At 37.1% G+C, this 25,288-nt stretch overlaps 1 protein-coding gene and 1 pseudogene across 1 annotated transcript in view; one reads left to right on the top strand and one right to left on the bottom strand.

The window, feature by feature from the left end:
- CCDC40 (coiled-coil domain 40 molecular ruler complex subunit) overlaps positions 1-25,288 on the bottom strand; it is a 101,937-nt gene that overhangs the window by 56,367 nt on the left and 20,282 nt on the right. The window contains exons 8-10 of the mRNA XM_069076090.1: positions 13,732-13,889; positions 13,342-13,464; positions 9,932-10,053 (exon numbers count right to left, since the gene is read on the bottom strand). Of these exons, the coding sequence (XP_068932191.1) occupies positions 9,932-10,053; positions 13,342-13,464; positions 13,732-13,889 (403 nt within the window). The remainder of the gene's footprint in view (positions 1-9,931; positions 10,054-13,341; positions 13,465-13,731; positions 13,890-25,288) is intronic.
- On the top strand, positions 18,285-18,766 carry LOC138152241 (small ribosomal subunit protein eS19 pseudogene; annotated as a pseudogene).

The raw sequence follows: 25,288 nt of genomic DNA, 5'->3' as shown, positions 1-25,288 counted from the left end.
GCCTCTCCTCAGGCCAAAGATACAAGAGCCTGATGCTTTTCTGTGGGAAGTCCTGAGGGACTATTCCATCTTTGTCTTTATACTGGAATAATTTCCTATTTAGGTTAATCTTCAGTCACCCAAACACTTTGAAGTTAGAGGTTCTGTGTGAAGGGCTATTTTTCTGATATTCTTTTTATTTTTTTTAATTTTTGGCTATTTAAAAATTATATTTATCATTATTTTTCTCTCTGATATTCTTTTTTTTTTTTTAGGCAATCGGGGTTAAGTAACTTGCTCAAGGTTACACGGCCAGCTATTTCTGGGGGTGGTGCTGAGTGTCTGAGCCTGGGATTCGATTTCCAGGTCATCCCAACACTGGAGCCGGTGCCCTTACTTGCTGAGCCACCTGGCTGCCCCTTCTCTCTGATATTCTTAAGCATAATTGATCTTTGTGGTTACCCACATACCCATACTAGAATTAGTATTCTAATATCTTAGGGTATCACAGTGAGATCATACCAGCTTATGAGCCCTTGTTAAATTTTCAGTGTGAGCATTTACACCTTGGAAATCAGCAAATGCTAAAAACCAGGGCTTGATTATTTTGCTGATTGACAAAACTTTAGAAAGTGATGGAGAAAACATTTTCCCCCCCTTTAGAGAGCTAATTGTTAAACATTTATCAAGACACTACTGCCTATGTCTATACAAGGTCAATGCCAAGGTCTTAAGCAGACCTCTGTTGCAAATACAGTGGAGAGTTACAGGTGCCAATTTAAGCTAAGGTCTCCACTGTCCTTCTGCATTTTCATCTATGCCACCAACATATGGAGCCCCTTTCTCACTTCTCTTGGCACATGATCAGATGAGAGTTAGGTCTCCTTCCTTTAACCACAATTCCCTTGTTCTCCTTCCCTTCTCCTTGCCTTTCCTCATATTTCAGTTAATATATGTGGTTAATATGCCCACTATATCACTAAGCACGAAGCTAAGTGTTGTAGATAGGGTAGAAGGACAAATATCTGGATTTTTCATAATCTCTAGTTATTAGTATTAAGGAAGAAAGGAAAATATAAAAATTCTAAGAAAGACAGAGTCAGCTCTTTACCTCTCATGTATGGGTATTATTGAATCAATTCATATAGAAAGTAGAATCACCCATTTCAAGTTTTCTTACTGCTTATGGAGTATAGTGCTCATGCAAAATATTAAAGGAAACCTACTTTCTCACAGGAAAAAGCATGTAGCAAATACATGCATTTTCTTAAAAATGAATGTTTAGTAAACTTTGCTATTCATTACATGGCCTAGAGATCAGCCTTCACCGTAATAGTTTTAGTACATTTTTGTACAGTATAGTGCTACAAACTTTTACATAGAAAGGAGGCGAAAAATAGATTCTATTTCCACCTGTGTTAAAGCAACTGTGATCTTTGGATTTATCCGATGCTAATGATGGACTTCTCTTTCTCTCTCTCTCCTTTTTAAACTAGTAGCAAACTGTCTTAATGATTACTACTTTGTATAGTTTGAGATCTGGTATTATTTCAATTATTTTTGGGTTGAATCCTTAGGTTCCCTCAGTATACCTTTGTTTCATCCTTCAAAAAGTGATAGTTTTATTTCTTTTTGCCTATGCTTTTCCCTCAATTTCTTTTTCTTATTTTCTGCTATGCGCACTACCAGTGATACCTACAAAACCAAAACCAAAACAGGCAAACAATTTGGCAACTTCCCAGAACAACCAGAGATGGGCCAGAGATATTTGTCTGCAAAATCCTTAGTCTAGGGACAACGAAAGTGGAGAGCCTTCCTGAGAAAGCACTGAGGTGGTGAGAAATCCCCAGAGAGGCGACAACTGAAAACCACTGGGATCTGCAGGGGTCATGGCAGCAAGGCTCAGATGGGGACATCTTAGTAATCTTGATTTTAAAGGTCTTTAGTCTTTTCACCTGAAATGCCATAGAAAATCAAGAGCTCTGAATGGCAAAGATCCAGGGGAGTCTAACTGCAGAAGATTAGAGATCAGTGCAGGTCAAGACCAGGAAGGGGCAACAACACTATCCAAAAGCATGGCAGTAAGTGAAATATGGCCTGTAGCAGCAAGCACCCCGGCGTCCCCAGGGTGGCTGCTCACACAGGTTCTTGGATCTGCTTTGATAAAGGAAAGCAACTCAAAATGGGTTAACAAGCTTACTTTAATCAGTCAGACATATATCATTTACCTTGTTCAGGGGAAAAAGGTCAGCACCCCAAACTTCAAAATATACAGACAGAATTATCAAGACATTAACAGAATAAGTAGACAGCTTTCCAAACTGTCCAACCATTACATCCATACCCAGTCAACATCTGGGTTTCCACATCTGGGTTTTTCAAAGCCGGGGGACTCTCAACAACGGCTTCCCAGAATTCAGATCAAATCACAGAACACTTCTCAAAGTGAGTCCCAAAACAAAGCTACACATCAGGGCTTATATAGCCTTCTCCTGGCTCAGAGAATGTAACAACCTTATTGACCCACTGGCCAATCAAAAAGTATCTACTGAAAAACAAGCCTCCCACCCCAGGCTCCAGGTGCACTTTAGCCTAGGGGCAGGGAAGATCTTCCAAATTTGCATTCCCATTACATGGCCCTACAGGGCTAAAGCCCCAGTTTAGGAGCTAAGGCTGGAGAGATAAGCAAACCTAAGAAAATCCTGACCAGTATATAAAAATCATTGTAGATTGAGAAATTCCCTCAAAGAAAAGGAGTAAATAATTCCAAAATAACTACAAGCAGAAAAAATTTATCTTTCACAAGGAACACATAAATAAGTATCTAGCAGAAATAAAGAAGCAGGTTTAAAAAAAAAAAAGCTCAGGAGGAAAGAATTGAAAGCAGATTAAATAGTTTAGAAGAGAAAGTAAAAAGCCTTAACCAAGTAATGGACTCCTTGAAATCAATAATTCTATGATACTGCAAGAAATATTAGAAATAAAAATCAAGATTTAAAAAAATGTAAGATAACTGATATTGAAGTAAATGACTTGGAAAACAAGTCCAGAGAATCACTGGACTTTCAGGACAGCTGTAAAGTACTTAACTTAAGTTTGGGGCAATACATCACACCATATACCAAAGTAAAATACAAGTTGTTCAGTCATTTTCAGTTGTGTCTGACTCTTTGTGACCCCATTTTGGGAGTTTTCTTGGCAAAGGGACTGGAGTAGTTAGTTTGCTATTTCCTTCTTCAGCTAATTTTACAGATGAGGAAACTGAGGCAAACAAGGGTAAGTGATTTGCCCAGGATCACACAACTAGTGTCTGAGGCCAAATTTGAACTCAAGAAGAGGAGTCTTCCTGATTCCAGGTCCTATCCACCTAGCTGCCTGAGAAATGGATATATGACATATATTAAAAGTCATATCCCCAATTGCCCTCCAAAAAAAAGCAAAACAAACAAACAAACAAAAAAGTCACATCATAAAAAAAAAATCAGAGGAGCAAAGATGAAATTACCTTTTGGATCTATGGATAGAGAAAAAATTCATAATAGAGATACAAGATAACATGGACAATTTTGATTTTATAAACCTAATGAACAATTTGCATGAACAATTCTACCAATAAAATTAGAAGGAAAACAGGTAATTGAGAAAAAATCTTTGTGGCAAATTTCTGTAATAAAGTTCTCATTTATATAAGGCATATAGAAACATTCAAATTTATAAGACTAAGACATTTTTCAATAGATAAATGGCCAAGAAAATGAACAAACAGTTTTCAAATGAAGAAATTCAGGTTATCAACAATCACGAAAAAATGCTCTAAATCACTAATAATTAGATAAACATATATATGTGTCAGTAAAGTCAAACCACTGCCACCATCATCTACCCTCAGACCCTAATGGGATTGCCCCTGACACTGTACCCAATATTCTTTGAGAGTAGCAGTGCCCCTGTGCCCAGTCCATCTCCCATAGCTATCACTGAGGGAAGAAATCATTGCAGAGAAGGAGCCCACCTTCCTCCTCATCACAAACAGCAACTGATACCCACATGCCACCAACAGTCAGATAGGCACAAGAGCCCTGTAAGTATCAGCACCACCCTGACCTCCAGCCTGCTTTCAGTACAACCCTGCTAGCCATCTGACAGCTGCTCTTGAAGATGCTACATCCACTGTAACTGAAGACCCAGAAAAGAAAATTCTTGTCACCAAAGTCCTCGGCATTATTAAATAGTTCAACATCAGGAAATAATATCATTTTATCAGTAGAGATGACATTAAAGCCATACCAATTAATCTATCAAAAATATTTTATAGAGCTAGAAAAAATAGTAACAAAATTCATTTGGAAGAACAAAAGGTCCAGAATATCATGAGAATTAATGAAAAGAAATACTAAAGAAGGGGGCCTAGCCATACCAGATTTTAATCTCTATTATAAAGCAGGTACTGGCTGAGGAATAGAGCAGTGGGTCAATGGAACAGATTGGGTACACGAGACACAGCAGTCAATGACTATAGTGACGTACTGTTTGATAAACCCAAAGATCCCAGCTTTTGGGCTAAGAACTCACTATTTGACAAAAACTGCTGGGAAAATTGGAAAACAGTAGGGCAGAAACTGGGCATAGACCAATACCTTACACCATATACCAAAATAAACAAGAGTTAGAGAGCATTATGAAATGCAAAATGGATAATTTTGAATACATTAAATTGAAAAGTTTCTGTACAAATAAAGCCAAAATAACCAAGATTAAGAGGGAAGTGGAAAATTGGTAAAGAATTTTTACAAGTATCCTTGATAAAGGTCTCATTTCTAAAATATACAGAGAACTGAGTAAAATCTATAAGAATACAAGTCATCCCCCAATTGATAAATGGTCAAAGGATATGAACAGGCAGTTTTCAGAGGAAAAAATTAAACAATCTCTAAGTATATGAAAAAATGCTCTAAATCACTACTGATTAGAGAAATGCAAATCAAAACAACTCTGAGGTACCACATCTCACCAGTCAGATTGGCTAAGATGACAAAACAGGAAAATGATAAATGCTGGAGAGGATGTGGAAAAATTGGAACACTAATGCATTGTTGGTGGAGATGTGAACTGATTCAACCATTCTGGAGAGCAATCTGGAACTATGCCCAGAGGGCTGCAAATAAGTGCATACTCTTTGACCCAACAATACCACTTCTAGGGCTGTATCCCAAAGAGATCATACAAGTGGGGAAAGGACGCATTTGTATAAAAATACTTATAGCAGCTCTTTTTGTGGTAGTAAAGAATTGGAAATCAAGGCGATGCCCATCAATTGGGGAATGGCTAAACAAGTTGTGGTATATGAATGTAATAGAATACTATTGTGCTATAAGAAATGAGGAGCAGATGGACTTCATAATAATCCAGAGAGACATATAAACTGATGGTGAGTGAGGAGAGCAGAACCAGAAGAACTCTATACACAATTACAGACACATTGTATCTGTGACGACTACCTTTGATAGACTGGGCTCCTCTCAGCAATGCAAGGTTATAAGACAACTCCAAAAGACTCATGATGGAAAGGGACATCCACATTCAGAGAAAGAATTACAGAGTCTGAATGCAGATTTGAAGCAAACTACTTGTTCTCTCTCTCTTTCTGTTTTGTTTTGTTTTTTCTTTCTCATTGTTCACTCCATTGGTTATAATCCTTCTTTACAATTTGACTAATGTTTAATGTGAAGATATTTGTAGAAACTATATTTGATTGCATGCAACCATGGGAGGTAAGGGGGGAGGAAAGGGAGGGAAAGAAAATTTGGAACTCAAAAGATTGTGGGGGCGGCGGCTAGGTGACACGGTGAATAGAGTACTGGCTCTGGAGTTAGGAGGACCTGAGTTCAAATATGGTCTCAGACACTTAACACTTACTAGCTGTGTGACCTTGGGCAAGTCACTTAACCCCAATTGCCCTGCCCTACCCCCGTCCAAAAAGCAAAAAGCAAAAGAATAAGAAAAGAGATTGTGAAACCGAATGTTGTAAACTAAAAGTAAATAAATAAATTTTTAAAAAAAGAAATGACATTAAACAACTAAGATTAATTTCTGTTTTGCTGATATACCCTAAAAATTGTGAGACCTTTCCATTAGACTAGTAGCTAAAAGCTTCCACATGTATTGTCTCCTCTATTCAAATGTGCACTCCTTGAGAGCAAACTGTCTAATTTTTCTCTTTGTACCCCTGGAGCTTAACAAAACATTTTGTACATGGTAAGCACTTAATAAATTATTTTTTTCATTCATTCATTCAAATTAAAGTAGCTCTGGGGTTCCATCTCAAACTCATCAGACTAGAAAAGATGACAAAAGAGTAAATCACATTTGAAAATGAAGGTAAACAGAGAGACATTCTGAGCATGATCAATTTGTTGGGCTAGTAGTAACCAACAAACCGGGCTAATGGCATCTCTTAATGACCAAAGACTCCAAGGTAGAGTTTGCCAGCCTTCACGTAGCTTGGGAAGTACAGAGTTGGGTGAGGCATTGTTTGCTGATTGCCCCCAGCACCTCTAGCCCCATCGCCACCGCCTCTGCCACCGCCCATCCTGAGAACAGCCGCGGGGGGGGCTGTCATCCTGAGCCCCCCTCACCCGTCGCTGGGTTACAGATACCGATGCTGGTCCTGTACATAGGGGAGCGAAAGGCGAAGGAGAGACTGCTTAGCCACCACTTGCTTCTCCTTGCTAGATTGCTGATGCTGCCAGAACAGCCATCCTCTTACTCTCCAAAATGATGGATACTGTAATTTATAGAATATTTACTCCATTTATAGAACGTGACACATTTAAACAGAACTGTCCTCTTCCGCAGGGCCACACCACTCAAGGCTGCAGGAGTCTGTTTTGTCCAGCTGACTTTGGGGATATTTTAATGTTCAGTGAGCATATCAATATGTCTGTTGAAGTCTTCCACTCTTTTTTTTTTGGAGGGGGAAAGTAGGGAAATTGGGGTTAAGTGGATTGCCCAAGGTCACATGGCTAGTTTGTGTGCGTATGTGTTAAGTTGTCTGAGGCTGAATTTGAACTCAGGTTCTCCTGACTCCAGGACTGGTGCTCTATTTACTGAGCCACCTAGCCTCCCCCTGAAGTATTCCATTCTTATGAGTTTTGGATACTTTCTTCAAGATTCTTTCAATTTGCCTCTTCTTTGATGACAGAATGGGTCAGATCTCAGATCAGATATCTATCCATACCATACATAGGCCAGCCATCTTTATAGTACATGGCCCAATAACATATATTCTACCCAATTATTAAGACCAAGTTTCAAAATAAACTGAACTTATAACCTGACTTTCAAATAATTCTATCGCAAAGCATTATACCAACATTTTAAAAAATAATGAAGCATATTCAATCACATTGCTCTCACTAAAAAGATTAATAATCTTTTTAGTTTAAGAAAAAAGATTTTTTATATAACTAATGAATAAAATATTATTGATGAGTCAATCAAAATAGTATTTATTAAGTGCTTAGTGTGTTAGGCATTAGTTAAGAAAGGCAAAAAATAGTCCTTGCTCTCAAGAAGTCCACATTCTAAAAGGGAAGACACCATGTATACAACTATGTGCAAACAAGATATATATACTGGATGAGTTGGGGGTAATCTCAGAGGAAGGGCAATAAATTAAGAAGGACCAGGAAGGGCTTCTTATAGAAGATAGGGCTTTTGTTAAGCATTTTTGAAATATTATTTCATCTTTATATTATCATTTTTAATTTCCAATTTGGTTAGTTGCATAATGTACATGATTATTACTATAATAGTACATGTAAATAATATACAAGTAATCAAATATACACTAATTGGAGCTGTGTGCTCAAAAATTTTTTACTGATGGTGTATGCAATCAAAAAATTTTAGAGACCACTAGACTGGAAGATCCCTGAGGTCCTTTCTAACTATAAGAATCTGTTTTCCTGGGGAAATTTTTCCCTAGTTTCTTTATCTTACAAATGTCAGTTGACCATAGTCATTATTTGTCCCCAAAAGTATACTTTGGCGTGCTCCCCTAGAATCATGAAATAAAAAAAAAATACACAAACATTCCCAAATAGAACCTTATCAGAAACTCAATGATTTGGGGAGAAAAGAGAAATAACAATGAGGCTTTTTCATTCCTCTCAGTTCAGAGATTAAAACAAAGAGAATGAATAAATATGAAGGTATCAAACAGATGGTAGAAATGAAATCAAAAGAAAAGCTTTATTTCCCCAAATGAGTATGTTTTCCCTCTTTTAATCCTCCTAGGAAATTTGTGTATGAAAGCATTTTGCTGATTATGCACAGTATGCACTTTTAAAGAACTCAAAAATGAATGAAATCTTGGAAACCAATTATACGGATTTTCTCTGTGGGGACTTGCTAGGTGGGATGAAATCGTCACTGCCAGGGACTAAGGTTGTAGGGGGCTAGGCTGCAGCTAGAAATACTGGGCTGAAATTCTACCTAGAATTTAAAATTAGAAAAGACTAAGCCCAGAAAAATTGTGCAAGGTCAGGCTGTATTTTATAGTCCAGAACCTGACAGAATGTATCCATAATGTGTTTCTGCCAGCTGTCCATTTCTTCCTCTTACAATAAGTGGTAGTCCTGAATAAGAATATATTACATCATATTATAATTATTTTTGTATAGCTATCTAATTAGCATATGCAGAAAAAAAAAACAAATGGGTGGAAGGGAAAAGCAGAGAGAGAGCCAGAATGACAGGAAGAGAGCTACAAAGAGAGGAAGTCTGAGGGAGAAAGAAAAAACGAATAATAATGAACACATCACTGCCATGGGAAAGTGAGTATGTCAGTCTGTCAAGTAATGATGACCTTATGCTACTGTCTTTACTGTATCAATAAAGAGAAACATTTAGGAAGACTTTGTCCAGCCCCACCCTTCCCAACCTAACACCAAATAATATTTCTACATGTACAGTCTTTTGTCTTGGGAGATCCTATTACAGAAGGAATCAAAAGAGTTAGTACCCTCTATTGACTACTCACTAGACTATACACACACACACATCCATCTATATATAGATATGTGTATATAACCATATTACTTAATATTTTGTTTGGTAGATGAGAATTATTTTTATATTTAGATAAGATTAGTTAAAAGTATTCATTTGGCACTTTCTATATGCCAGGCACTACACTAAATTCTGGGAATATATGCATGAACAAAAAGGACAGCCTTTGCCCTTAGGTAGCTTATATTCTACCTAGGGGTAGAATAGGACCTATAAAAAGAACCTGTAAAGCAAGGAGGTAGCAAAGTGGAAAGTAAGCTGGAGGGCCAAGGGCTAAGCTGGGTTAGAAGTGAGCATGGTTGGCAGGGGTATTTGTTCAAATGAATATTCCATGGAGGAACTCACCAACAGGGAGAGGAGTAGTAAGGTGGTTACCAATGTGAGAAGGCCATTTTGTGATATTTACAGAGCAGGATAGAGTTAAGGTGTCTTTTCTACCATAATACTGCCAGTGTGAGGGCAGCTAGGTGGCACAGTGGATAGAGTGCCAGGCCTAGAATCAGGAAGACTCATCTTCTTGAGTTCAAATCTGGCTTAGACACTTACTGGCTGTGTGACCCTAGGCAAGCCATTTAACCCTGTTTGCCTCAGTTCCTCATCTATAAAATGAGCTGGAGAAGGAAATGACAAATCACTCCAATATCTTTGCCAAGAAGACCCCCAATATGGGGTCATGAACAGTCAGACACAATTGAAAAATGACTAAACAACAACTGCCAATATTGGCCCTGAGTGTAACAGGAGTTTTTGTTAGGTTAATAGAGAAGCAAGTGCCTTACCTTGATAGAGGAGATCTGTCATTTCTTAGTCCTAATCCCTACCAAGACAACATAAATAGATTGATGTGTATTCTTCCTCTGCCTGTTGCCTGTCCCCATACCTGAGTGCTTCTAAGATAGCAGTGTAGGCTTCATCTCGGTGTTTCATTCCCACCAAACTAGTTGACCAATTCTGTAACAGCTGCTTTTTCTCCAAGTTGATAGAGTCTATTTCTGTGCAGGCCTACAATAAAGAGATAGCATCAGGAGACAGGAAGTTTAATTTACAGAGTTTGGATGTTCACTTTACCTAAGAATAAAGTGGAAATAAACAAATAACCAAATAACCATTCTGAACTCTTACATATTCCACTCTCTTCTGTTTCTCCTCCTATTTGTGTTACCCTGCTCAATCTCCTTCTCTGGCTCATCAAAATCCATCATAGTCTCTAACTGTGGGGGTTCCCCAAGATTCTGATTTGAGCTCTCTTTTTTACTCTCTCTACTTTCTCTAGGTGACCTTATCAGTTCCCACAGGCTTAATTATCATTTCTTTGCAGATGCCTCACAGATCAGTTTATCCAATCCCAGTCTCCCCTCCCTTAGTCCTGCATCACTACCTTTTTATTAGATATTTTAAACTGTTTGTGTGGGAAATAGTACAAACTCAACTTCTACAAAATAGAACCCCATCTTTTCTTCAAATTACAGCCTTTCTCCAAACTTCCCTGTACCTGTTCAGGACACCACTATTTTCTCTAGGTTTGTAACTTTGACATTCCCCTTCCCTTCTCACTCTTCCCCCATATATCCAATGAGTTGCCATCTCTTGCCATTTCCACCTCCATGAAATCTCTCAAATCCAGCCCCTTCTTATCTGCTTCCATGACCACCTTAGTTCAGGTCCTCTTGCTTAGATTATTGCCACAGTTTTTTATCTGGTCTTTCTGCCTCTAGTCTCTCACCACTCTAGTCTACCCTCCACATAGCTGCCAAAGCACTTTTCCTTGAATGCTGATCTGACCATGTTATTCTGCTACTTAATAAACTCTAGTGACTTCATATTACCTTTTGTATAAAATCTAAACACCTTTGTTTAGATTTTAAAGCCCTACGCAACCTGGCCCCAGGCATACTAGAAATTATTTCCCCCTTCCACAATCTATGATCCAGTCAAACTGGCCTTCTCTCTGATGCTCATAAGTAGCCCTTCATCTCCCATCCTCATGCCTTTGCACTGATCATCTCCCATGCTTGTAATGCACTCCACTTCTACTTCATAGAAAACTTCTCTATCTTCTTTATGAATCCTTTTCTGATTCCCTAGCTACTGATGCCCTCCCTTCCTAACTACCTTTTATTTAAATACTTTGTATTTATGCTCTTTTTATTGTTTTATATATACTTACACATGTACTTATCGTCCTCCCTATAAAACAATAATCTTCTTGAAAGCAGAGACTATTTCCTTTCAGGCATTTTCAGAGCCCAACAAATAATGAGGAATTCCTCTGAACAGTAAGAAATGGAATGTCCTAAAGAATACAGTATGTTCCTTTGCCTCATACCCTGTGGCTATCAAAGTCCTTTGGAATCCTGACTCTGTTACCCAGACAAATAGCAAAAATAATGTTTTGCTATTCTCCCAGTTTCATGTCATCTGCAAGTTTGATGAACATATGACTGATGCCTTTATCCAAGTTACTGATAAAAATATTAAAACAGCATAGGGCCAATAACAGACCTCTGGGTTCCTCCATCAAAAAATACTTGCCATTAATGACTATTTTTTAAACCATCCAACCCATTCCAAATCCATCTGGATAGTATTAGCATCAATTCAGCATCTCTACATTTTTCCACGGGAATAGTATGAGACACTTATCAAAAGATTTCCTACAATCAGTGTAAATAATACAAACAGCTTTCCCCTCACTTACTGCTAAAAGAGGAATTTAGGTAATTATGGCATGACTTGTTCTTGATGAAGCCATACTGGATTTTTGTAATCCCTGCTTACCTATCTAGATTTTCACCAATAATCTCTTTACTGTTTCATTCTAGAATTTTTCTAGGAATTGAAGTCAAGATTACTGACTTATAATTTGCATATTCTCTCTTCTTCCCTTGTTGAGACCTCCTCTTGAGTCCTGTGTTCACTTTTGAATATCCAGAAAGCAAACAGGATAGTGAAAGCCCTTGAGTCCATGTCATATGAGGATTGTTTGAAGCAATGGTCATGATTAGCTTGGAGGAGATTTGGGAGTGAGTGGATGTTAGCTATAATGAAGTATTTGAAGAGCCGTCACATGGAAGAGGGATTTGATTTGTTTTGAGTGGCCTAATTTTCCTCTTTGCAATGTCCATCCATTGCTTTAGGAAAAACCTCCTAATAATTAGAGCTGTCCAAAAGAGGAATAGGCTTCTTTGGAAGAGAGTGAGCTCCTTTTACTTGGGGGTCTTCAAGTAGAAACTAGATAACTATTTATCAGGTATATTATACCAGGGAGGCCTCTCATGTATGGATTGTACTAGATGACCACTGAGGACTCTTCCAACACACAAATTCTATAATTAACACATATTTATTGAATTCTTCTTACATATAGGGCACTGTGCTAGGTACAATGATACAAAAGAAAATAATCCAAATTCTTGCCACATAAGATCTTACTATCTGATTGGGAGGGCAAAAAATTATTAAGCATGTATGTTTTGGACTTAGGAAAATATGGAAAGATTTGGACTTATGAAGGAAGAGGTTATCTACCCTCAGAGAAACAGAGGACAAATAAGTATAGCATGGTCTTACATAGATGCATATGAATATATATGTCTACATATGAGTACAATTATAGATATCTAAGTATATGAATGTATATGTGCAAATTTATATCTTTGTGTATATGTTTGTATGTATATGTATATTTGTGTGTATGTGCATATTTTACACATATCCACACTTAACTGTAGCCTTCTTGGGGTAGAGGAAGAAAGGGGAAAAAAGAAGAAAGTTAAAAGTGCACAGCAGAGAACAAAAGAAAACTTACAAGGAAGCAAAGAAAAGACAGACAGCTCTGAACACAATGTATAGTATTTATTATATAGGCTTTCTTGAAATGGAAATTTATTGCTGTATATTTTGAATCCCCTCTTACATTTTGCTGTGCAGATGGCAATGCTTTTTTTTCTCTTATTTTGTATTTAAGTTTGTATTTCTTTTTCTTTTCTTATTGTGGATTTAAGTATTAGAATTTAAATTTAAAATAAATTTATAATAAAAATGTTTTAAAAAAAGGCAATATATGTTTATGGTATAGGAGCTAGAAGGGACTTTAGAGGTCATCTAATTCAATCTCCTTATTTTACAGATAAGGAAACTGAAACCCAGAAAAATTTAAGCAATCTGTCCAGGGTCCAGAAGTAGTAAGTAGCAGAATCAGGATTTGAATTGAGGATCTCTGAGTTAAAATTCAGTGCTTATAAGGACCACATACATATGAGAGTTTAAAAGCACTGTATGATTTCTTACCTCACCCACTGCTTGTCTCACAGTTTTTGTGTCTTCACACTGGGCAGCTAATTGAGCTTCATATAAAGCAATATGCTCTTCTAACTGGCTAGCATTCCTAGTGAGCCGGTCCACATAGAGGTCCTGAAAAATTAGAAGAGAAGACATACAATATAGACATATTTCCTAAAGGAGACATTGGGTCATTAAGATTCAGAATGGGGTTATAATCCAGGTGAGAAGGAACATCTAGTATGTGATATTTGTCTCAAATCCATCAAACCAGACCAGTCCAGTGAGATCAACAGCTCTTCTCTGCAGGAGTCATGTTATTAACAAACTTAAGCCTTCCTTAGTAAATTACATATATGAAATAGTAATAGTTACATATATGTTCAAATTGCTAAATACCTGTTTTTTCTTTTCAAGTTCTGCATTCAGCTTCTCAACTTCAGCTTTCTTTACCACTTGTTTCATTACACTGATATCATCTCGTACATCCTGGTCTATATTTTGCAGGTAGAATAGACGCAACGTCAAGTTTTCCATCTCACTCTGTAGAGAAGCCACTGAGGAGAGAGATAAAGGGAGAGGGAGGGAATATGATTGTTATTTATCAAAACACACCCTTTCCCTTATATTCTAAAGTCAAGAAGCAAAGAACAGTGGAGTGGCTTCTCTGACCCTCCAATCCCATTTGGTTGAGGTGCTATCCTACTATTTAAATCCAAAACTCCAGTCTTGGCCTTCAAAGATCTTATGACCTAATGAAAGAACACCAAGTGAGATTTTAGCCCCACAAAGTGAAATAAGCCATTCCATTCCTATGGTTCAGAGGAGCTCCTTCCTATGTCTAAAGACACAGTGCTTTTAATTTTGCAGCATTCCTTTCCACAGAAATGTTGGCAAATCTACAGTTTTCAAGGCAAAACATAAAAAAAAAATGAAATGGTAGGATTAGTTGCAGTGAAGAAACATTTATCTTGAGGGGATAGGATGTGGTGATATAATAATTTTGGAAAGTCGATTAATATCTCTATATGGACTAATATCTCTGTCATGCTTTCAACCTTAGTTTCAGACTCAGAAATGTGCCATAATCCATTTATCCAGACATGATCAAATGATCCATCCCTGAGGATTCATCAAGTGGCTATTCTGGGCCAGGAACTGTGATTAGACACTGGGTGAGACCCTGGCTAATGTACTGACACTAACCCAATTCAAAAAAGATTGATTTACAACCTACAATGCCAATTTATTAATTTTAATCACAGATAATGTCTGTTTGGCCCTGGACACTCCAGGATTTAAGCCAGAAGAATGGGTTAAGGCATGGTAGGATGCTCCCTTGGTGTTTGGTTTGGCTTTATCTTGGGCAAGCTAGTACCAGAAGCAAGCAGCCACAATTTGGGAACCAAAAAAATAAAGTGAATGGGATGGACTAGATATGGTCAGCATGAACAAAGTTGGGACTTGAAGTATGAGTGTATGTGTGTGTGTGTGTGTGTGTACACATACACACACACATATATATACATATATATGCATATGTAATTATAAATTGTTGCATATAATTATGTATGATAATCATAAATATTTTGTATATTGTATTTATATATAAATATAAAACAGGGCATAGTCCCTGCCCCTGAATAGCTTATAATCTAATGGGGATAAGGGAAGATGAAATAAATGTGTGTGTAGATTTGCTAAGAAGAGATAATTTATATGTGAGGATTACAGAAGGTTTCATAGAAAAGGGAGATTCTTAACTGGGTCTTGAGGGGAAGTTTTTAAGCAGGCAAAGGTTCATGTAGAGAGAAACCATTCCAGACATGGGATATAATGGTCACAGAGCCATCGAAGGACAGGGTAAACTCAGAGACCTTCAAGTAGCTTGGTTAGCCCACAACACAGCATGTGTGAAGGGAAGTAGTACACAACAAAGCTGGATGGCTAGGTTGGAGATGCTCAAGTAAGTAAATTATCAATGAGAAAACTGCAGTATAAATAATGAATTGGATCAAAGCAACTGGATATTCTTTGGGGATAAATGGATGGTTTGCCTTTCTTTTCTAGAGAACTAATTATCTAAAATCATAGTATCCTTCTCTTAATCTGGATAGTATGAGATAAATACTGAAATTATTGTCATCCATCTTTCCTTTTCATAGAATTCATGAAGATTACCACACTTCTATAGACCTAGTCATTACAATATTATATTTCATTTTGACAGAATTTCATAATACCACAATTTTCAGTTTTATTTATTATTTCAATATTTTAAGTTGACTGTTTTCTAACTGACTTGTCATCAGAAATTTGCCTCCAAATACATTTATAGGATGGATTACTTCTGGCAAGGTTTCCTTTAAACAACTGATATCTTTAATTTCTACAATTTAATTAATCCTCTGTCCACTGAATGGAGGGAATTGTGTTTACATTTTCACAAACTCAATTAGTACAGAAACTTAGTTAATGAAAGATAAAGATGGAGAGTAGATAATTATTGTTTTAATACTGTTAAAACCATTATGGAAAGCATTTCGGAATTATGTAAATAAATGGACTAATACATTCATATTCTTTGACCCAGAGATTCCATTACTAAGTTTATACCCCAAGGAGGTGGTCATTGATAAGAAGAAAGTCCTCACATACACAAAAATATTATTAGCAGCATTTATTATGATAGCAAAGAATTGGAAACAAAGAAGATGCCTATCAATTGGGGAATGGCTAAATGAATTGTGGTATGTGACTACAATGGAATTTTAATGGAATATTACTATGAAATAACAGATATGATGAATAAAAAGAAGCAGAGAGCAAAGTATATGAATTGATACAGAGTGAAGTAAGCAAAGCCAAGAAAAACAATATATACATGACTAAAACAATGTAAACTGGAAAAAAAACCCAACTACACCAAAAAAAAATCAAAACTAAATCTTGCAGATTATAAAGAACAATCATGGTGAAAAAGAAGAGCTATGAGAAGACACTCTGACCCAACCCCTTGGAAGAGGAGAGAAGTCCACAAGTGTTATACATTGCACATATTTTCAGACTTTTTGTTGTTGTATTGAACAATTATGCAGACTTTTTCTTCTTTCTGTTTTTTAAAAATACTGTTTTTCATATGGGATGTAGTCCTGATTTGTTGGGCAATTGGCATGCATTGTTTAATAAATTGACATGCTCAATATGTAATATGTTAATATGAGTCAATTATCAGGTATTTACTGTAAGCCTGAAACCCCAGAATGTGTTTAGTTTTAATGTATAAGTAAAGGATAAAAGAAATGCAACTATAAGACAAACATGAGAAAACTGATAATATTTAAGCCATAAGTTGTGGTTAATGAAATTTTTCTATTTGAGGTATATATTACTCTTGTTTTGAGTTTTTGTTGTCTGAATTGTCATGCAGCCAATAGTAAAACTATTTCCTTTCTGAACAGGAAATTTTCCCACCTGGTTAATCCTGAGCCTTGCTTTTGATACCCTGTGACTACATGATTGTAGCAATCAGTTATGACTTGTACCTAGAATCAAACAGAGCTAAGGGATATTTTCCCCTTTGGTCAGTCTGTGCCTTTGAGGGGATGAGTCTTGACATTGTTAAAATGATGTCCCTCTTTTTCTTTTCATAGCAAATTTCTATAATAAAGCAGGTGAGTAGTAGATATTGTTTAAGTACAATACTAAATCTGTTAATAGATTGATACTGGAACATTTTTGGATTTCTATAATTGGATGCAAGTATGAAAAATATTACAATTTAATTTGTATTTGTGGTCAAATTATGATATAGGGATAATATCCTTCAAAAGGGTAAATTAGGCTTCTGGGAGCCAAGATGGTGGAATAAGAAATAAGTCACTCTCACCCTCCCTTATGGGCCTCTTGAAAGTCCAGAAAATATCACCCCAAGAAAAACCCTGGAACAGTTGAGCCTACAGAAAGATGGGGTACAGCAGTCTTGTAGCTGTACCTTTCACTCCGGGAGGAGAGAAGTACAGGATGGGAGGTGTCCCAGCAAACCAGTAGGAAGCCTCACCTCAGCAAACCAGGGGGAGATCATGAGCCCCAGGGTGGTAGAGCAGGCAAGTGCTAACACCAGGACACCCACCCCATGCCCTTCCCGGAGCACCTCAGCATAGGCAGGGGAATCAGTAGACACCAGCTTGGAAAACAAACATGTGCTCCTGCATGCCAAAATCTGATGCTTCAGCACAACTCCAGGAGGCACAGCTCCAGGCTGGCAGACATCCTCCAGCAGTCAGACATTCAAGTGCAAGGCCTGGGCAAGCAGCCATCCCTGAGGGGCCAGATTCCCACCCCTACCCCCACCCCAAGAGCATCAGAGTTGCTGACTCCAACTCAGCAACAGGTAAGCTGCCAGACCCCAATAGCTGCCAGCACCTGAGGCTGCAGCACACAAAGTCAGTGACCAGGTCCTGGGCTCCTACAACAAGAAGCTTGTCTCAGTGCCCTTGGTGCTCCAGCAGGAGAGCTCAACTCTAAAAGCCAGATATTTAGGCAAACACCATGAGCAAAAAGTAGAAATGAACAATGACCACAGATTCTTATTATGGGGACAGGGAAGACCAAGGCACAAATTCAGAAGAGAATAACATTGTCAATATACCCACATCTCAAACCTCAAAGAGGAATATGAACTGGTCTCAAACCCCAAAAGCCTTCTTGGAAGAGCTCAAGAAGGATTTTAAAAGTCAAATAAGAGAGGTAGAAGAACAATTGGGAAGAGAAATGAGAGGAATGCAAGAAAGGGTCAATAACTTGGAAAAGGAAGGACTATAGAAAACAAGTCCTTAGAAAGTAGAATTGGCCAGATGGAAAATGATGCAAAAAAAAACTCACTGAAGAGAAGAACTCCTTAACAAGTAAAATGGGGGCTTTCCCTTGGCTGGCCACATGGAGTGTGCATGATGCCTGAAGTCATGGTGAAGGACATGAACCAGCAAGAGTTCGTGTGGTACCTGCTACCTTCCTAAAAAAGTCAGGGAAGCTGAAAGTCCCCAAATGGGTGGACACAGTCAAGCTGGCCAAGCATAAGGAACTAGTGCCCTACAACGAGAACTGGTTCTGCAAGCAGGTGGCCTCCACTGCCCGGCACCTGTACTTCTGCAGCGGTGCTGGTGTGGGCTCTGTGACCAAGATCTATGGTGGGCGCCAGCATGGGGTCATGCCCAGCCACTTCAGCCAGGGCCCCAAGAATGTGGCCTGGAGGGTCCTACAGGCCTTGGAGGATGGTGGAGAAGGACAAGGATGGGGGCTGGAAGCTGACACCTCAGGGACAAAAAGACCTGGACAAAATTGCTAAACAGGTGGCAGCTGCCAACAAGAAACATTAGGACAAACCACACCAGATTCATTAATAAATTGCCTTGTTCTTAAAAAAAAAGTAAAATGGGCCAAATGGAAAAGGAGATCCAAAATCTAATAGAAGAAAACAATTTGTTAAAAATTAGAATTGGGCAAGAGGAAGCTAATATCTCTATGAGATATCAAGAATCAGTCAAACAGAAACAAAAGAATGAAAAAATAGAAGAAAAATGTAAGATACCTCATTGGTAAAACCTGGAAAACAGATCCAAGAGAGACAATTTAAAAATTATTGGTCTACCTAAAACCATGATGAGAAAAAAGCCTAGACAGCATTGTTCAGGAAATCAAGGAAAATTTCCCTGAGGTCCTAGAACCAGAAGGTAAAATAGACATTGAAAGATTCTACCATCACCTTCTGAAAGAGATCCCAAATTGAAAATGCCAAGGAATATTGTAGTCAAATTCCACAATTATCACGTAAAAGAGAAAATATTGCAAGTAGTCAGAAAGAATCCATTTAAATATCGCAGATCCACAATCAGCATTATGCAGGACCTTGCAGTTTCTACATTAAAAGATTGGAGGGCATACGATATTCCATAAGGCAAAGGATCTTGGATTACAACTAAGATCAACTACGCAGCAAAATTCAGCATAATCTTTCAGGGGAGGAGATGGATATTCAATGAAATAGGGGATTTCTAAACCTTCCTGACCAGAGCTCAACAGAAAATTTGATCTTCAAATGCAAGATTCAAGAGAGGCATAAAAAGGTAAACAGAAAAGAAAAAAACAACAACATATTATTAATAAGGGCAAATTTTACATCCTTACAAGGGAAGACAATACTTGTAATGCTTGAGAATTGTATTGTTATTATGCCATTTTAAAGGGGTATATATAGACAGAGGGTGTGGGTGTAAGTTGACTTTGATGTGATAAAAAAAATCTAATTAAGTGATAAAAAGGGATTGTACTGGTAGAAGAGGAAAGGAGAGCAGACAATGGTAAATTATATCACATGAAAAGGCATAAAAACCTATTCTAGTAGAGGGAAAGATTGAAGATGAGTATTGTTTGAACCTTACTCTCATCAGATTTGACTCAAAGAAGGAAAAACATAATCAAGTATAGAAATTGAATTTACCCTATAGGAAGTAGGAGGGGAAAGAAAAGGGAGGGGTTAATAGAAGGGAGGGAAGAAGCTGAGTGTAAAGGCAAAGAAAAGGGAGGGGTCTGATAGAAGGGAGGCATCAAAACTCTAGGGAGGAGGGAAAGGGAAAAGCATAAACAGGGGTAGGGGGTGGGAAGTGGGATGGAAATAGGATGGAGAGAAAGACATAGACAGTAATAATAGCTTAATACGAATGGGATGAACTCTCCGATAAAACAGAAGCAGATAGCAGAGTGGATTAAGAACAATAATCCTATGTTGTTTAAAAGAAACTCATTTGAAACAGAGGTATACATAAAGAGTAAAGGTAAAAGGCTAGAGCAGAATATATTATGCTTCAGCTGAAGTAAAATAAAGCAGGGGTAGCAATCCTGATCTCAAAGCAAAAACAAAAATAGATCTAATTAAAAGAGATAAGGAAGGAAACTACATCCTGCTAAAAAGTTACCATAGATAAAATTGTGCATACCCTTTGACCCAGCAATACCACTTCTAGGTCTGTATCCCAAAGAGATCATAAAAAAGGGAAAAGGATCTACATGTACAAAAATATTTGTAGCAGTTCTTTTTGTGGTGGCAAAGGATTGGAAATTGAGGGGATGTCTATCAATTGGGGAATGACTGAACAAGTTGTGGTATATGAATGCAATGGAATACTACTGTGCTATAAAAAATGATGAGAAGGCAGACTTCAGAAAAACCTGGAAAGACTTATATGAACTGATGCTGAGTGAAATGAGCAGAACCAGGAGAACATTGTATATAGTAACAGCCACTGACCTTGATAGACTTAGCTCTTCTTAGCAATGCAAGGACCTAAGACAACTCCAAAAGACTCACAGTGGAAAATACTATCCACATCCAGAGAAAGAACTTCAGAGTATGAATGCAGATGAAAGCACATTATTTGCTCTCCTTTTCTTTTGTTTTGTTTCTTCTTTCTTGTGGTTCCTCCCATTAGTTCTAGTTCTTCTTTACATTGTGACTAATGTGAAAATATGTTTAACATGAATGTATATGTAGAACCTATATCAGATTGCACACTGTCTTGGGGGGAGGACAAAATTCAAAACTCAACATTTTATGGAAGTGAATTTTGAAAACTAAAAATAAATATATTTTTTAAAAGGTAAATTAGACAAAGTAATAAGACAAAGATGTAATATAAAGGTTTTCCAAATAAGTGGAGTAGCAAGTTTTGAGAAATTAACATGATTAGACTGTTTTCTCTCAGAACTATATACATATGTTTGTGATTGCCTTCCAAATGTATTTAGTATGGAAATTTAGGTTGTATGTTTTAGTAATAAATTCTCAAAATTTGATTAAGGATTTTACACATAAAATTGTAAAGGAAGTAAGATTATTTTCCATTTTTAAAGTATCTGATAATTTTAAAAGACAGAAAAGTTCATTTTACAAGTTATACACACATTAATTTTTTTTAAAAAAAGATTCTCATAGAGTTTAGGTAAAGAAATTAACAACAACTGAAATTCTCTGAAATATCAGGTTTGGAGAACCAAATTTAAGAGATTGTACTAAATTGTGTTAAGTCTTGTTACTGGCAGATTTTAGCAGAATTATGTAGGAATCTCTACAAGTGATTTGGAACCAAAGAGTAGAGCCCCCTTAAGAGGTGTCCTGTGAATAAAGTCTATTCCAGAATGTCTAAGAGAAGATGTTCCAGGACCAGATGACTTCATGAGACATCTTGGACTCAAAATGTGCTGATTAAATAGACGTTGGGAATGGGTTACTAGGCTACAAGAAGATTTGATGTCAGTGAATATTAACAATCATTACTGTATTCCTCTGGTCTTTTGTTTCATGGTGTTTATGTTTATGTTTAAGTTTTCTTGGTTACCTTGGTGACATGTAAATCTTCCCTATTAGAATTAATCCATTGTAAGTCCTCCAAGTAGTTTGATATGTAACCTGACTTATGCAATTCTGATTATGAATATATGAGAAAACTTATAGATTTGGCCTATAGATAAATGATCCATGGAGGGAATGGGCTGCCCATTTCCCCATGAATCAAAAGGGGAAAATTGAAGGAATTGAGGGAATTGGAGGAGCAAGTGGTTAATTGTGGCAACTAAGTGAACCAAACTGATTCCAGCTTGTATCTCAATTCTGGAGCTAGTTCAGTTCCTTTCTATTCAGTTATGGGCCTAGTCCAATTTTTTATCCCATGAGAAAATTGTGTTCAATTATGGAAACTGTGAGGATAAACTATAATGCATTGTTTGAACCTAGCCCTGCATGGTGGAGAAGGATCCTTAACTAAGGACCTAGGTTATGCTGACCAGAAACCCAGTCAAATCCCAGTCAAAAGATGCAATCTCAATTTATACATCTCAATCAATCCATATATCTTATCTAAAAACTGGCCCCATACTGATAAATATTTTTCTGAATTCAAGGAATTGCACCTGTTGTTTTCTCTCTCCTAACTTGGAAAGGCCCTAATCTTTCCTCCAATTAGAAATCAGAAGGGCTGGCTAGGTGGCAGTAAATATAGCACAGGCCCTGGCCTTAGGAGGACCTGTGTTCAAATCTGTCCTCAGACACTTAACACTTGCTAGCCCTGTGACCTTGGGTAAGTCACTTAACCCCAAATGCCCTTCCTTCCCCCCTCCAAAAAAAAGCCAAAAAAAAAAAAAGAGAAATGAGATTACCAATTATATCCTGGTTAATTGTTTCCTGGTCAATTGTTGTTTAATTAATTAAAAATTAATTGGCTTTAATTTTTTTATTTGATTTTAAAACATATTTTTAATTTATTTGATTGTTTTTAATGTATAAAAATATATCTCTCCCTGTATTTGGGTTCCAGTGTCAAAGGTGAGGAAAGCGACCGGTCCTGATTTATTGGGCAACTGGCATGATTTGCTCACTAAATAGATATGCTTGGAAGCTTGAACCCTTGTTTTGGTGGTCATTTTATCTTTCACCTATCACAGACAGCTCTCTGTAAAGGAAGAGGAAGGCATACTGGAAGAAACTTGTGACATAGACAAACAAAAGACATCAATACATTTTTTAAAAATACTACTAGAGTTAAGCAGTTGAGAAGAGGAAAATAATATATAAATAAAATTAATTAATATAGCTAAAATGTATAAAACCTGCTAAATTATTGCTTCTGGGAATAGAAAATAGACTCATATATATATACATACATATATATACATATATATGTGTGTGTATATATATATATATATATATATTTAAGGTCCTCTAACATCAGGCCCTGACCTATCTTTTCAAATTTATTTCACTCTCTACTCTCTATATCTTCATGCCAATCTTGTCTATTCATCGTTCCTTGGACACATCTTCACTTCTCTGTTCAGACCATTCCTCTCATCTGAAAGGATATTACTTCTCTTTTCCATATATACCTGGATCTCACTAGCTCAAATCCCACTTAGTCTTTGGAGTCTATCCTAACTATTATGAAGAAATCTAGATTTCTTCTTCCTCTTATTTCTTGGAGCATTTATTGTTTACATATACCACACATTTAGCACTTAAAACATTAACTACCTAGTATTGTTAGTGATTGCTTTATACACCCATATCTTGCTTCAGGAATAGTGTGTCAGTGAGGAGTTGTTTATATGACATGAAAAGTTCACCAGCCAAACTGCTGTAGGAGGTAGGATTCTCTCTCCACTCTGGCCTTTCCATTTAGGAAGGACATTACCCATCTTTTTCAGTCCTTCCCTTTCTACTCCCACTAGGCATGACCTATTCTCTAGTCACCACTCTCAGCTCCACCTTGTAGGGAAGCAGGGACCTGTAAGCACATGCTATAGGGATAGCAACATGACCATATGCAGTACCCTAGCTTTTTGTTGATGGCAACTATTATTGAATTCATATTTTGCATAGGGGGAAAAGAGGAATTGCATTAATGCTTTTACCTTGCTTTGGGAAGTTTATAAAATATGAAATAGACAACATTTTCTCTCATATGGTTTTAAGGCCCTCTTCCAAGAAATAATAATGTCTCTTTAAGTTTTATTTAATACTTTAAGTCTTTAATCTTGGCAGCAGAAACTTGTCTTTCAATGGTACCAGTCTCCACTCTGGCCATCTTCCTCAACCTTTGCCCACAGAATCCTGAACTCCACCCTAATTTCTGATGGATGAGCTTTTGCCTTATATTTCCTGAAAACTCAACTCTACTCCCCCACACCCTCATGTTTTAGGGGCACCCCTTTAGGTGTTATCTTCTCTTGTGAGAATATACGCCCACCTTGTTCATATTTGTATCCTCTGCACTTAGTATGGTACCTGGTACATATAAAACATTTAATAATTGCTTTTTCATTCATTTGTTTGAAGTCAGGAACTTCATCTAATACTTCTTTATATCTTTCATATTTCCTAATGTGGTCTTTTGTAAGTAATTGTTTCCTTAATTTTGAAGATCTTTTTTTTTTCTTTTCAATTCATTTTACAAGGGATGGTTCTTTGGATAAAAAGGGAAGGCATATTTTCACAAATGAATGTAGCATTTAAAAAGAGCAATGAAAGTTCAACTTAATTTTAAAATGAGTATTTATTGGTTGGTGTTTAGTATGTTGTATATTATTGTAGTAAGTTATGGAATATTGTTCCTTCCCTATTCCTTTACTATTTGAGTAACTGGAGAACCTAAAGACTCTGTTCCAAAATATAAGCATAGTGATGGATGGGGAAAGAGGAAAGGGCTTGTAGGGAGTATTATTAGCTACCAGGAAAGGACTCTAGAGATAGTTTTTGTTCTTTGCTTTTGTTCTACACTGGGAGGATTTCAGTGAAAAATAGAGGAGTCTATAGAGATTTGCTTGCTAATCTGAAAACCTGGAGAAGTTGTGGTCAGGCTATAGAACTATGAAGGGAGACAATAAAGAGAGAACAAGCTGCTAAGTTTGTACCTTTTCCTACCTTGAGTAGCAGAGAGTTTAAAAAAAAAAAAGGCACAAACCTGGCAAACCAACCAGTATTTATAGGAGAGGATCCTCATAATCGTGACTTTATGTGCCCTCTGGGGACTCATGGTTATTTATTCTTTTACTTCTATTTGATTTCTCTCACTTTAACAGAGGTGACTGGGTAGCGCTGTGGATAGAACTGAAGATCTGAGTTCAAATCCAGCCTCAGACACTACTAGCTGTATGAACCTGAGCAAATCCTTTAACCCTATCTGCTTCAATTTCCTCAGCTATAAAATGGGGATAAGAGCACCTACCTCCCAGGGTCATTGTGAGGATAAATGGAAAGATATTTATAAAGTACTTACCATAGTGCCTGGCACATAGTAGGTGCTTAATAAATGTTTGTTTCCTTCCTTTTGCTAATAAAACTTCTCTCTATAATACATTTTCAAGTACACTTCTATAATACATTTTCAAGTCTTAGTATGCTTGGGGA

The sequence above is a fragment of the Petaurus breviceps genome, unplaced genomic scaffold (genome assembly GCF_028583685.1).
Source record: "Petaurus breviceps papuanus isolate PSGF00001 unplaced genomic scaffold, PetGlider_PUasm1.0 90925, whole genome shotgun sequence".
In the NCBI taxonomy this organism is placed as follows: Eukaryota; Metazoa; Chordata; class Mammalia; order Diprotodontia; family Petauridae; genus Petaurus; species Petaurus breviceps.
This window is presented reverse-complemented; position numbering and strand designations above follow the sequence as displayed.